Source organism: Rhea americana, unplaced genomic scaffold, assembly GCF_003343005.1.
Source record: "Rhea americana isolate MKP2758 unplaced genomic scaffold, rheAme1 scaffold_106, whole genome shotgun sequence".
Taxonomy (NCBI): Eukaryota; Metazoa; Chordata; class Aves; order Rheiformes; family Rheidae; genus Rhea; species Rhea americana.
The window spans coordinates 369,176-384,347 of NW_028185106.1; the positions used below are offsets into that span (position 1 = coordinate 369,176).

Sequence of the window (15,172 nt, forward strand, 5' to 3'; positions counted from 1 at the left end):
TTCAAAACGCCGCGGAAGTGAAAAACAGAAATAAAGAGCTGAAGTGCATATGCTGCACAGCCACATCTACGTGTTCCCAGTACATACCACAGAAGTAAACAGTGATGTCCACAGAGCATTTTCTTCCAGGGAGCTTTGCAAAACATTGAAAGGCTTGTAAAAAGAAAGTTATCTGTGTTTGCATCAGTGGACAGATTTTGACAAATATTTCTTTGACTGAAGCTAAATAAAAGCACTTAAATTGAAATGATGAAGAAACAAGAAGGAATGCTGCCAATAAACTGAATGTTATTCAGTAATTTGAGGGTGAAGTTACTGAAATGTAACTGCCTTTCCTATTTAAAAAAGCACTGGAGACATATGTCGCAGATATTAGAAGTAGCATTATATCACTTCTCAGATGGAAGATTTTCTTTGTCATAGTCACTTTTTGCTCACTTCTGTCTGAAGCAAATACTCCTCACTAGCACAAGTATTTTTATTCTTTCTACTTAAAGAGTAAACTTGGTAAAAATGGTATTCTGAGACATAGGAAACTCCCTTGCCATTACAGTTCCTATTCTTTCTGCAGATACACTTTGAAACTACTGCAAACTTTCTTTACACTTTAGCAGAAGTTATCAGATTTCAATTTGTTGAAGCTGATGTAGCTGCAGGTGAGTGCTCGTTTTGGCAAGAGCCCAAGCACAGAGGYCTCTGTGCTGCCACCCTGGTGAGCTAGCACTGTGCAGTGTCCTCAAATATCAAAGCAGGTGGGTACAAGTCCRTCCAGCCTCCACTTCTCAGGGCAGCCTCAACTTCTAAATGCACCTGGTATATTACAGAACACAGCAGTCAGCCCTTGAAAATTTATCCTTGCTAGAATTACTATTATAGACCTATCATACCGGAAAAAGAGAGCCATCTACCATTCACAGTATCATTTCCTTTGCAATGTGCTAGGGCCTGTCTTCRGTAGTGAGAGAGAATGAAGCCAAGGACATTAGGTTTTGTGGCAGCCTCTTGTGGTGGGTTTTTTTTTTTTTTTAACTGTTTTTTCTTTTTTTCTTCCCTTGCAGGCACCGAAGAGGAGGACAAAGGCGATGACCTGTTRCTGAAGTCAGTAGATGAGTTTTGGTGGTTTCCCCATATGTGGAGTCACATGCAGCCTCACCTCTTCCACAATGAGTCATCCCTGGTAGAGCAGATGATCCTCAACAAAGAATTTGCACTGGTGAGTAAGAGTGACCAGGAGTGTGTCTTGTCCAAAAGGTTCATAAGGACACTTTTGCATGTATCTCTGCTTTCCAAGCTATTTTTATGTATACAGCTATCATGCAGATAATAAGCAGCCAAGATTGGAAATTCAGCACAAGGAGAGTTTTTTCGTGACTCTCTCCTTGAACTTGGGCTGATTCCTGTCACAGGCTTTTCACTGACACAGACTTCCCMGCCAGGAAGCAGCCCTTCACCCAAACTTGTGAGACCAGCAATGAAGTCTCTGGCAGATGTTAGCTGACTTTTTGAACTTTAGGAAAGTGATTATGAAAAGGTTATCAGCTTCCCAAAGTCCAGTTCAAATATTTTTGTAGGCAATGGAGAATGTTGCAGTGAAACCTAAGTGCTGAGTAGGATTTGTAAGGAAACTCCTGAAGCTAATGAGCTAAATGAAAAGCAAAGCTACTGGATTTCACATTGGTTTGTTTTAAGACCTGGTAGCTAACCTAGCTGATATTTATTGGTTATGTTTGATTTTTGCTTTTTTGTGCTGCTAATTTACAAGAGCCATCCACCTAGCATTGCATAAAGCTCAGCCTACTTGCACTCTAAAGCAATACTGAAAGCCATTTCAAGCCCACTCAGTGATTCTMCTTGGTTACTCAGCACAGCAAAGAAAGGTTAAGTCTATAAATGCTCTTTTTGGAAAAGACACTGCGTGGTCTATGGTGAAGCACAGAAATGCCAAGCAACGAATGCTRCTCAGGCGAGTAGAGGGTCATGGTGAGATTGTGCTGCTCAGGGAGCACAGAACTACTCAGCTCTTGAGCTCCGAAATACCAAGTCCTCCCCTGCTCCACAGCCCTGGTGGGAGCAGAGGCACTCCCCAAAACTGCCGGAGGCAGATGACTGACTTGAAAGGAATTTATTCCCTTGTTTATGAAAATATTTTCTTAACAACCTCTAAAGCAAATTCATTAAAAACAGCTTAACTGTTTACTCTTCTTTCCAGACTTCCAGTTTCCTGTTTGCTAGCATAGTAGTACAGAGGCATTTTAGATGATTTTTTCCCCCTGCACAGCTCTGCTTTGCTGTCAGCCTTGATTCCTGCTGTGGCCTATTCCTGACTTTTGCATAACTGGGCAAGCTGCTTCAAAGAAAGCCTCAATAAACCCAAATGAGCGTTCAGTATGGCTGAGATTTTAACCACCAGTGTAATTTTTAAATAATCTGTATCTCAAAAAAGGAGGGAGAAAAAAGAAAAGAAAAAAGAAAAGAAAAGAAAAGAAAAAAGTCTGTTCATCTTTAAGCCTATGGGGAAAATTCTCATAGTATTTTCAGCAAACATGACATCTCTTGGATCAAACTACCTTTAGGAGAAAAAGCTGTATTGTAGCCTAAAAATGGGGCTTATAATAGAATCTGTTTGCAGCTTCAGCTCTAGCAAGAGAAAGCCATCTCTCTATAATCACTTTCACTGAATGACAGGGACTCCGTAGGGTGCCTATAAATAAGGAGCTGATGTCAGTGAAAGGCTGGTGTTGTTATAGTTTTATTTCCTGCTAACATTTGGACAGGGGTTGTACTGACCTCTTACCCTTGAATCTATACTAGCTCTACAATTTACTTATGAGAACATTTCTTTTCAAAAGAATTCCTATGAAATCCTCTCTGTGGGAGAAATTTATCTTCCTGATGTGACAACCTTCCTGATACCTAACAGAGATGTCCCAGCCATGACTTCAGAGCAGTCTTGTATCCTCCTTCCCTGCTTTCTCTTTCCCTACACCGTGTCTTYTGGGGGAAAGGAACTCCCTGCTCCACAGCTGTACTTGTACAATTCTGTCAAAGTTAAAGAAAAACCCTTTTCATTATTCTTTTATTTCATGGTATAGATGCAAATTTAACTTAGACATCCAGGACAATAAATGCATGACATCAAGCAGATTATTTTTAGATTATTTAGTAGTATAATCAGGGGAACACAGCTTGTATTCTGGTGTTATTTTCTCTTGCATTTCCCATCTACTGACCATATCTCTCCACCTCAACTCCAAGTAGAGGCAACACTTGGCAGTTTGTGCAAGAAAAGTTGCAATAACTATTTGGAAATATAATCTCATTCATTCTTCATGTAATGTGGTATTTCCTTGTTCATTCTTTAAATATGAGTAAGAAGGTATTGGGGTCTTCAAGATGGGAGAGGAAATTGTACCTGAGATCAGTGAAGATTGCTTTAACATCGCCAAAACAACAACAAMATTTTTTTGTTCATTGAGGCCTGTTAGCTCCTTCTGGAATTATCTTTTTTTTTCAAAAAAGATAATGTGACACTTACTTTTTGTGGTCTCACTTAAAGAAAACTAATAAATCAGATRTAAAATGTCAAACCACTACCCCTGCTTCCGTACACAGATGACGCTGACTGGAAACTCAGAGTTTTCAGACCAGATCAAAATCCCATGAGAGATGAGAGCAGCAAATTCTCCACTCAAAAAAAATTATCAAACTCGGGTAAAATTGTTCACTGAAGAAAAAAATTCCTAATAAGAATGTTCTTCTCTTTTGAGTACTGTGGATTAAAGTCAAGCTTAATAAACTCAAGTCAGTGCATCTGAAACATAAAAGATTTCATAGATATTATCATATGGARTTATAAACATATGTAAGCATGACTTTTATTGGTGCTTGTATTTAATGCTTGYATGCATAATCATCTGCTTGCAGGAGCTTAGATTTAGAGTCTGGTGAGCACAGGCAAGAAATACAGGTGTTGCAACTGGAGGCTGGTTTGAAGTGCCTTGCTCTGTTTTGAGTTGATACGGCTCTATCAAATGAGGGGTTACAGCTGCAGCCCTCCTCAAACAGGTGCATCACAAAATACCTGTATAAATCCGTTATATACCTGCACTATGTTGTATACATGCAACTGACTCATAGTTACGTATCTGACTGCCTTGAATTCAGTGCGAGTAGCTGCGTACCTCTGTGGATCTGGGCCTTGGTTAATTCGGGGGTCTGTAAAGGATTCCCGTAGGTGCGAGCTGCTCGGGGACAAGGGGGCAGCGATAATCATCTCTGCTGCGCAGCGCCGGGTTGACACGTTTCGCGCCTGTTGTCCCCGCATCGCTCCGGCCGCGGCGGGAAGGTTTGCCGAACACAGTCCTCGCCCCGACGTGCACGAGCGGCGCCGCTCGCAGCAGCCCGCGGCCGCAGCCCTTGCTGCCGAGTCGCCCCCCGGCGCCTGCAGCATCCCCGGCCTCCGAGGGCAGCGAGCCGACAGTGAGCTGTCGAGAACGACCGGCGAAGCAGCTGCCTGGCAGGCACTAACACCACCCGCCCGGCACTGCTGTCCTCTGCCACCGGCAAAATTCGGCTGTTGCACGGGGAACACTCTGCGAAGCCTTCTAATTTTCCCTGTTACTTCGCGCAGCATATTCGTACTTGCGTTTTTCTCTTCCTCACCAAGGGCGCTCTTCTTTCCTCTAGACTTCTGTCTTCATCCCTATTTGCTGCCCGGCAGCGTACATTTATATTAGAAAGTCTAAACTGTTAAACGCTTCCAAAAACAACTATCAATTTAACTCCAGTTAAGTTACCGACTATCCAAAACTTTGCTATCCTAACGTCTTGTTATTTATGTTAATATGAAAGGTATGTTTCACAGCCTGATTAAGGAAAAAGGTATTTATTTTGATTATCAGTTTGATTTGACTTAATCATATTTTTTGCATTTTTATCTGAGAATCCCAAAATGCCTTAAAGACACTGRTGGAATAAACCTTGGATTAAGCTTTGCAAACTGATAGTATCTGAAGYATTATCCTTCTTTATAAACAACACAAGTGATATACAGAGAGGTAAACAAATTGTGCAAGTACAGGTCTCTGGTATATTTTCCAAAAAACAAAACAAACCAAATTCTCCTGACTTTCACTGCCATCTTTTAATCATGAGACTGCCTTTCTCCGCTCTTGTGCATCTGACACAAATAGAATATATTCAGTCCAAAGCCTGTTGCTCTTTTTGTCCCTTGATCTGTTTGCTCAGTGATTATCTTCTGTGCTTATTTGTTAGCACACCAGCACAAAGCACTGTAGAGATATGGCAAAAATTGTCACTGACAGTAAAAAGGCAGCTAAGATCTGGCAAGCAGGACTGAGGAAAATACATATATAAAAGCAATCGATTCAGGCCCCCTCTCTAAAATGCTCAGTTTCCCATTTCCCGCGTATAGGGCAGCTAGAGATTCACATTAGCGCTTCCTGCACCTACAACTTTTCAACTGTATAAAACSACAAAGAGACCACGAGCTTTTAATATACCAATTAAATACCACGAATATGAGCGCCGGTGACCACATATCAAATGCACAGTGTCCCCATGTGGTGAAATACCAGTCTAATTTGTCCTGTTACTGATACCCATAGTTAACGTTGGGAAGGAGAGAGGCCCCTTAGAGACTGCCACTAAAATCCTTCTGCAAGTGCCCTGCGTATAYAGGGTAACAACATCCACCTGCACGGGCAGGACGAGATTCAGTCCGCCTAATTTCTCAGGTTCTTCCTAAGTAGCCCCTCGTCCTTAGTGCTTTCTGTGCGTCCGGGGAGCGCGCTTGGGAAGCCAGTCTGCGGCTAGCCTTCGCTCTCGGCTGTGGCTTGCATCGCGAGCTCCTGCGGGGCCTGGTCCGGCGAGGTTTCCTCAGGGCCGGGCTGCCTCTCTTCCCGTCGTCTCCTCCAAAGTTGGTGTTAAAAAGACCTAGCATCTCACCGGGCTTTGCTGCCTCTGCAGGTATACTGCTGCAGCGAGAAGCCAGCTTAGGACTGGAGTTGTGGTGGTGTCTGGGAGACTGTGTGTAAAACTGGCGAAGAGCCAGCTTTTTCCATACAACTGCCAATTCGATAGCTAGCACTGACACCAAAGAAGTCAGTTCTTCAAGAGACGTTATACCCTCTCTTTTGCGCATTGCACAGCCACGTGGCAAGGAAGCACAAAACAGAGATGAAAAACAGATGAAAAGTTACAAGCAGAACGGAAGATTCCCCACACTTTATTTTAAAAGAGGGGGAAAAATGGAGTAAAACTGGGAACTGCGTTTCAGTCTGGTAAATTCACGTGGCTTAACCCTGCGACAGTCCCAGACAGCAGATCGCGTTTGCGTGACATGCTGTTCCATTACGCAGAATGGCAACAAGCAGCGTGTTCGTCTCAGTTCTCTTACAGGTAGTGCTGCAGCACGCCGTCCCCTGCAGATAAGTGATAATAGCCGCAGTCACTCAGACCCGACAGTCTCTTACAAAAAGCTAAAAAAACTGGAGAGTTTTTAAACAAGCTTTAAAAATTTTTAAATTGAACTGGATATCTGCTCAAGAAAAACTATCAGGAAACGCACACCTCATGAGTAAAAAAAAAAATGTGTCTGTAAAGCATAAAATACAACATTTTTGTGGGTGCTGATGAGCCAGAAAGYGGCAAACCCTTTTACCAAATAAAAAGAAATTTTACTAAGTATATTAAACAGACATAGCAAAATACAGTCTCTTCCAGGGAATCTCACCCATCTGCAGCAATATTAGAAATAYATCCCAGCACTAAAAGTATGCAAAGCTTATGTAACTCTTCAATTTTGGAAAGTGACGTCTTAAAAAGTAGTGCTCTGTCGTCTCCTGTGTGGCCAAGTCAAGAAGTTTAGCAAACTTATCTGCAGCTAGTGTTAACTTTTTCATCTAATTGAATCTTTACATCAAAGGGAGTCCTGGAGTTTGACTGATCGTTACTGCAAAAAAACCTACTGTAGATATAAGATTTACTAAATAAAAGGTTGCCTTATTTATCCTTTCCGTGATAATGGCCAGTACTAGATGTTTCTATGAAGCAAATCAGTGATCTTTAAAAATCTGGAAAACTGGTTGTGTTATAGCACAGCTGTATTTCATTTTTGTTTAATTTTCTTTCTTGTGTTGTTTTAAGGACATATAATGTTTGGTTTGAACAAAAAACAGGTTTGTCTGTCAGACAACATCTTGCTAATATAAATAGCAAGTTTTCAAACGCTCCAGTTTTTATTCAAATTTCCAACATCTGCTCACAGAAAAAATGCTGTAGGAATGCAAACTTATTCTCTAAGACTCTGTCTGTTACTGGAAAGCAGTGCTTGCTCTGCACCGTTGTCTCTTTTGCAGAGATTTTTTTTGTAAATGCAGATGCAGAATATGTACACAGAGCACATGCCCACTCGTGGCYCGTAAGTCAGGGCTCGTTTCTGTACCAACGGGAAGGTCAGAAGACGTTAGGCGTTCCAGGCAAACTTCGCCTGCTCAAACAAAGCTGATATTTGAGCGAGAGAAGCAGCTCCTGCAGATTGCTTCTGCCTTTCAGACCTTCAGTAAAGGTACACGCCAGCAGGAGTACAGGGGTGGCTGGGGCAATTTGCTTTAAAACCACACTGGCTCTGTACACCAGGCTCCCATTAAGAAGCTGGGACAACAGGCACTATGGAGTGTGCAAAGTAGGAGTAGGTATTCAGCCCCCTTTGCTGACTTATAATCTGTTAAAATACCAGTACACGGGGAGAAAAATAGGTCCTAAGACCTGATCTCCGTTTTCTTCTGAGGCTGTGTAACTGTTCTTTGAATGCTTTGTATAGATTAAATCCCTGGCTATTGATAGCATCCTCCAAGCCTTTGCTCATTCTACCAAAATGTTCATGTTATCTATATAAATGCAAAGAAATCTCATCTTGCACAGCTGAACCTAGCATGAAAGAACAGATAAAGATGCAGCAGCTACCGTGGCTGTGCGACAAGGAAAACGCATCTACGTTTCTCTTCTGTTGCCTTGGACTTCCAACAGCATGAAGCCCGGTGCAGAGCCAGAGAGGTGAACTCAGTGAATAACCAAGGACTTCTAGACAATTTCCAAAGCTTCATGTAAAAGTCCGGGTTACTTTAAAGAATGTACTCACATACCAGTCTTCTGGTTAGTTTTGTATTTCTTAATATAATAATGCATAATGATAATTGTTTTTATATTGATTTAATCTTTGATGATGGAATATGAATATTGTGTTTTCCTGTGATACGTTTCTTGATTACTACCTATTGATTTTAAGTTTTACCTGCCTATGCCTTTAGTTTATAAATTGGTCTATTTTGTTCAGCTACTAAATATATTTTTTCTTACATCTTAAGGCAGCCATGGATAAAATCATCTAGTCACTTTTCTGCCTAAAACCCACAAGAAGTGGTTTAATCACCTTCCCCTTATCTCCCAGGCTGTAGCAGTAATTCTCTTCTAATGTCCAATTAAAAGGCACTACTGTGCCATGTCCAGGCCAGACATTACTGCAGCTTCAGCTTATATTGTCATTTAAATTGTTGGAATAATCCCTTAATGTACAAGTGAAATAGGAAAGCAAATTTAGCCTGTCTAGAATTAACAGCTCTGGGATCCTAGCTGGAGTGCAAGAGAACATAACACTGCTCTTCTCAGCACTAAAAAGTTCCAGGAGTTTTATATATGCGCACGCGCACACACAGGTTTTGAACAAATTTTGAAATGAAAACACCAGTGGAAAGTTCAAATGTAAAAATAACGTGGTGGAATTTTGTAGCAAATTGTCCATTAGAATATATATAAAAAATAATCGACTCTGGAATCTCCTGTGTGTCCTGACAGCTTGTATTAAGTCCTTCTTGGACTCAGATATGTGCTCCTTCTTCAGTGCGTTAGTTTTCAATTCCAAATTAAATTCAAGAACAAAAACAAGAGGGGGAAAAAAACAGAGCAACAGAAATTGCTAAAAGAGTCTATATGATATTTAATTTACTCAAGTAAATTGAACATGAAACTGGCCAGAAAATATCTGATTATGGTTAGTTGTTGTTTCTTCCTAAGATCTTACTGGTTATCTGAGTGACTGATGTGTATTTATGTGAGGAAATATATAGCGTGCAATTTGTATTCAGAGGCTAATTAGCTTTTTATATTGAGAACTTACCGAATGCTGTCTTTTTTTATTTGTGAATAGTAAATTACCATATCACCATTCTGTTGCTATGGCAATGCCAGCAGCAAATAATAGGTAGCTAAATGGGGTTTTGCATGTGTTCATCCAGATACCTACTTTCTGACGCACCATTCAGAGCAGTGTTCATTAGCTAGATCAAGACACTTTGCACAAGTTTTCATGAAGGTCTGTAGATGCAAGACATCACAGTGTGAGCATCGTCCACTACTCAGACTGTTATTCAGAGTCAGACTATTCTGCCCTATTAGTAAAAGCCCAGGTCCTTCAGAAATCTTTCCATGTAATTTGTTTTTATACGTGCTCTCGGAAAAGTTAGAGCAAAGAATGATTTGACACTTCTCGTTATGGAGCTATTCATCATTTCCCCCCTAAACGGACTCGTGCCTTTCAGGTAGGTGACAACATTAACAAGCAGAAAACGCGTTTTGCTCTCAAATTTTCAGAAGAGGGGGCTTGAGTTTCTCCCCTCCTCTCCCCACCCCCCTCCCAGATCAGCCAGTAACATAAAGTCTTTGCTAATAACGAARAGGTATTTTTAAGAGGTTGTACTGTGTGATATAAGAACGAGTGCTCCCCATAGGTTTAATTTAATTTTGTGGAGGAAGCAAAAACCCTGTTTATGTACAAGTTACGTCCTTGTAGCTGCCCAGCAGAACCTGCTGCTCCCAGAATTAAAGTGATCAGCAGTTACTGGGTAACGTGGGCAGGAGGAAGGAGCGGAAGCTGCGACCTCACGTTTTAGCCGTTTCCCTCCGAATGTCGGTCACGTGCGAACAGAAAACGGCGAGCGCRTCCCACGCGCGGTGGCAGGAGAAGGAAGCGCGTTTCAAGCGAGCTGCAAGGCCGGAAAGGGGTTTGGCGCTTTGGGGGGTTTCGGGTTTTGGCCGAGGAGCCCGGCCCAGGGTTTCGCTAGTCAGGACCGCCGGGAGATCGGCGGGATCACCTTTAAGCTGTTTCTCTCAATTCCTTCTGCCTGCAGATAACCGCCTCGTTGTTCAGGCCGAAGATGTTTTTAAGATAACGTGTAGATTGTGTGCATGAGAATGCGTACATTTCATCGCAGCAAATGGACTGAATAAATATTTATGAAATGGACAGTATGTCTGTCAAAGTCCAGCTTTTTTGCTGTTATCCTACAGCTGTGGGAAAACACAACTAGATCCAGAAGCTATGGAGAAAAATTTAGCAGTAAGGAGTTTTGCTCTTATTTTAAGAAGGAAAGAATAAACCACAAATATCAGAGCAACAAGTTTTTCTTTCTGCTTATTGCTCTGGAAAAACATGTCTGATAGCTTATTAAACAGTATCAGCTTCCTGGATTAGCTTAGAAAGAACTAATCAGATAGGACGTAAGAKAGAATGTATATTAAAATACACACAATGTGTGGCAGGCAGGCAAATCTATTCTATGCAACAGTAACTCAGTATAATCCAAGAAGAATATTTATCACTCTGCAAGTTACCAAACTGTAACCCCAGCTCCCCTCATCTCTAACCTTTAGTGTGCATTACATATAAATAGATACAAGACTGTCCAGGGACAAGAGCTTCTCAAACCCGGTAGTCTGTAGAAAGAAAAATAAATAATAAAATAAAAGCCTTTCAAATAATTAGATGTTCTTTTCCTGTTCCTAAATCTATTCCTGCCTTTGCTGTGTCGCAGGAGCACGGTATACCAACAGACATGGGGTACGCRGTGGCTCCACACCACTCAGGGGTCTACCCAGTCCACGTGCAGCTGTACGAGGCCTGGAAGAAGGTCTGGGACATCCGCGTGACCAGCACAGAAGAATACCCGCACCTGAAGCCTGCACGGTACAGACGGGGCTTCATCCACAATGGCATCATGGTACACTGCATTTCCATGCTTCATAGCAGTATTACTTTATGTGACTCAGAAGTATGCTATTTTTACCAAACACTTCAAATTTTAGAGTGATCATTAAGATTCTCTGTGATGGAGAATTTGTAGGGCTGCCAAAAGAGTGCACTTGTTACGCAGCCAACTTAAAGTTTTTCTGATTTTTTTTTTTTTGGCAACGGCAAGTGTAAAGCTCAGAAACTCAATGCACTTCTAGTCCAATCGACCATTACCTTAATTATAAATGCATATTTTGAAATTCATTAAACTGCCTAAGACCTATGTTTCAAGGTCTGGTTCATCTTTATGCATGAAAGGATTAGAAATCCACCAATTGGGAAGATGAAGAGGTGTAAGTAGTCTCTTCCAGCAAGCAGGACACTTTTCTGGGGCCAAGTTTTGTTTCTGAGATATACGTCTAAGACTCGCGTAACCAGGGACTGGACACGTGCCTGTTTCAGGCTGTGTATTGGGGTAAGAGAAATCTCGCATATATGCTTCTACTACAAGACCACCAGAAGAACATGCAAAATTTTGGCCTATCTTACCAGCCAGCTGCAATCCTATACTGTAACATAGAGAGAGAGAGAAGGGGGAAAAAAAAATGAATGGAGGGGACCATGAGACCAAGATAGGTAAAAGGCAATTGCAAAAATCAAATATGCATAAGACGCATTAGAAATCTTTTGAGGCCAGGTCCTGGGATATATACAAAAGCCCCAGATGACTTGAATATTGCCTATGCATCTGAAGTCAAAATTTTGATCTCCCAAACAAGACAAAAGCAGCATGCCTTAATCAAAAACAACAGGTTACAGCACAGAGTCCAATTACTATTGGAATAGACTTAAATTCAGCAGTGCATTTACACATGTATTAAAATGTATTTCCAAATACAAGTTTTATTTGTTGATTTAACTGAGTAGAAAAGGACAAAAAAAAAGGAAAAAGAAAAAAGAAAAAACACTGACTGGTGGGAAACCAAAGGCCTTCCCCAGGTGAATTATACCCAGGCATGTATTAGACAATATTCCTAAGTCCTCATAGTTCTTTTTTTTTGCTCATTGTTTCAGTGCCTTTTAACTGTAACAGCTAATAGTATATCTCTAAGAACAACATGTTGTAGTTAAGTGTATTTTCTCACATCTGCTAGCTTGCTGAATTCTGGCACAAAATCTCATGATTTATGATGGGACACAGAACTGACCTTGGGAGAGTCTCGTGCATGTATCCTGCCAGTCCCTGTACATATTTCAAACAGAAATGAGGGGTTCAGTTTGACTTTCAGGACAGAAGAAAGTATGAAGCAACAGTTCTTTCGGGGCTGCAGCCTTGAATACAAATTCTGTTCGGTGACTCAAGAACAGCAAGATTAATTGCCTGAGATAGTGAAGATAGCCAAGAAGCACTATTTATCTTTTAATAAAGTAACCTTGCTAAAGGAAGAGAGGTTTGGGGTTTTGGGGTTTTTTTTTTTTTTCTTCCTTCCTCCTCTCCCCTCTTCCAAATGCCAGGAAACAAACCCTTAATTATTACTGTATGAGCTGAATAAAATGKTGTGGATGAAAGCTCAGGACACATCTGCGTTGCAGCTTTTCAGCTGGCATCTGGAATTCTCCACATCTGCACAACCGCGTTTGCTTGCAATGAGAGCAGAGAAGGCAGAAAGGAGGCTACAAACAAACATACYGGAATATCGAGTCAGAAAGGGTTGGAGTTTCTTGGGTGGGTTTTGGTTTTTTGGTGGTTTTTTAAGTTGCTAGGGGGATTAGGAGGAATGTAAGTTTGCAGAAATAAGTTAGTGTCACAGTGGCCCTGTTACTTTGTTTTCAGGTGCTCCCTCGACAGACCTGTGGCCTTTTCACACATACTATCTTTTACAAGGAGTACCCTGGGGGTCCTCAGGAGCTGGACAGAAGTATCCAAGGAGGTGAACTCTTCCTCACCATTCTCCTGAATCCTGTATGTACCTTCTTTTGCTATTCTTGGAAGAAGCTGAAYAACAGGGAGGAGGGAGGGGGGAAGATTTTTCTTTGATTCTGTTTGGGAAATAAAATCCAAACCCCTTACTCTGAGGTACCAAGCAGTTTAAGAGAAAATAAGCAGAAACCATCTTCTGGAAATTTCTAACTGTGAGACCCTACATAAGACAAGTTACTGAAAAACACATTCATTACATTTTCTGTTTCCCAGTCTATTGTTGGCTCCCAGTATGGGAGGGAAAACACTAACTCGTTTAACCTATATTGGAAGAAAACAATRAGGGTAGAGCAAACTGCATGACCTTATTCTACTTGTCCTTTCTCCACCTTCTCTGATCTTGGCTCTGCAGTCACTCCTAATATAGCTTAATGGAAACTCCAGAGCTTCTGGCTGATACAATTTCCCCATTGTGGCTTCTTAAAAACCAAGTTTTCTGCAGCTAAGAATTACCCTAACCAGCGCATAGCCTTCTAGTGCTCATACATAGCCTAACAGTTGCAGAAAGCAGCAAAAAAGATGAAGCTGGCTGAATGCTACTAATTTGAAGCAAGCATGCATAGGTAAAGATGGTAGTTCATAGAAAGGACTTGCAAAACAGCATCAGAAGCAGTTCCCAGAGGACACACTTGTTTTATTCAAGGTTCTTTTTYCCCCCCCAGTCAAGACTGTATGAACTAGAAACTCTATGTATGTACACACTTGTGTGTGTAGAGCTATAAACTACATGTATCTRCACACACACATATGGGTTGACTAAAAGTGATAGTCTTTCTTAGAATGATTTGCACAGCTGTCTCCTGTCTTTGTGTCTCAATAAAAATCTGGACTGTGCCATGCTAAGACATCATGCCATCGTATATTCGTGTATGTGTGTGTGTGCAGACATGTACGTAGGTGTGGTTGTGCCTGCTAAGGATCAAGGAGAAGTTACAAGACTGCAACTGCTACAGTTTAAAGCCATATTTCTTTTACCAAGAAACAATAGCCAGGTGGTGTCTGAGACAGCAGCCTACAGATAGGACAGACAATGAGAAAGGAGAGAGAGAAAAAAAAAATTTATATATATATATATACACACACACACACACCAATCATTTTTGTTATTGTCTTCCCTTTCACCTCTCCTATACAAACAAGGTGTACTGCTCACAAGATAAATGCCTTGTGTCCTGCAAGGTGGCCTAATTTTCAGTGGTTTTAAGTTACAGCACTATGACTTCTCTATAGAGTTAAAGAAATTTCGTTTGGAACTGGCTCCCAAATCCAGGTTGCTTCTTTTTAGAGACCTAAATATAAATTTTGGTGTCCTATAATTAGATGCCTGTGTGTGCAAATTTTGGCTAGGAAGCAGGTTAGTGTCTGAGCCAAAGCACTTCCGTTGGTTTAAAGAAATGGGACACCTCTGTTAGGATTTTTTTTCTATACCATATGTGTGGTATATGCCCTCTGTTTACCCAAGTTCTCTTGCCGAAGGGCTTTTCTTCCTTGAGTGCAACTTGGCTCATCACTGTCTCGGGATGCTCTTGGAGTTTATCCTTAGCTTCCTCATACTTTGATTATCCTCCATGCATCTTTCCCTCATCATCTGAAGTTTTCCCCAGCTGTAGGAATTTCAGCAATCTATAGCAGATTATTCTTTCATTTTAAGAAATGATTATACTCAATATCCCTAATTCCTAGGTCAATTTGATTTTACATATCTTAACTCTGCCCATTGTATTCCCAAGTTTTCCAGCATGCTCCAGCCACTTCTCTTTTCTGTCACCTACACTGTCACTTTTCCTCCCTAATCTCASGCTTTTCTTTCTTGTGGATGGCAAATAATCTGGAAGCCACAAGCTTGCAGTTGCTCAGTCCATTACAAATCATAACCTTTGGAGGTTTTAAATAATTGCATCTAAAYGCTCTTCCAAAAGACAGGCTGGGGCTATGGCAAAAGGCACTTTTTGAGTTCACAAATGCACAGAAAACACAGGAGAAGTGGTGCTATCCCCTGGCAAGTTTCAGGAGAGACACAGCAGAGATGATACTTTGCCTTCAAAAGCTATATGCAATTGCATGCAAAGTGTTCTGGATTTAATTATACATATGTGACAGAGCTA

The 15,172-nt window shown here is 41.2% G+C and overlaps 1 protein-coding gene across 1 annotated transcript in view; it reads left to right on the top strand.

Moving 5' to 3' along the window:
- The window catches only part of NDST4 (N-deacetylase and N-sulfotransferase 4), a 101,967-nt gene that overhangs the window by 49,130 nt on the left and 37,665 nt on the right, over nucleotides 1-15,172 (top strand). Inside the window, exons 5-7 of the mRNA XM_085309064.1 lie at nucleotides 1,059-1,213; nucleotides 10,890-11,075; nucleotides 12,921-13,049. Coding sequence (XP_085165190.1) covers nucleotides 1,059-1,213; nucleotides 10,890-11,075; nucleotides 12,921-13,049 — 470 coding nt within the window. The remainder of the gene's footprint in view (nucleotides 1-1,058; nucleotides 1,214-10,889; nucleotides 11,076-12,920; nucleotides 13,050-15,172) is intronic.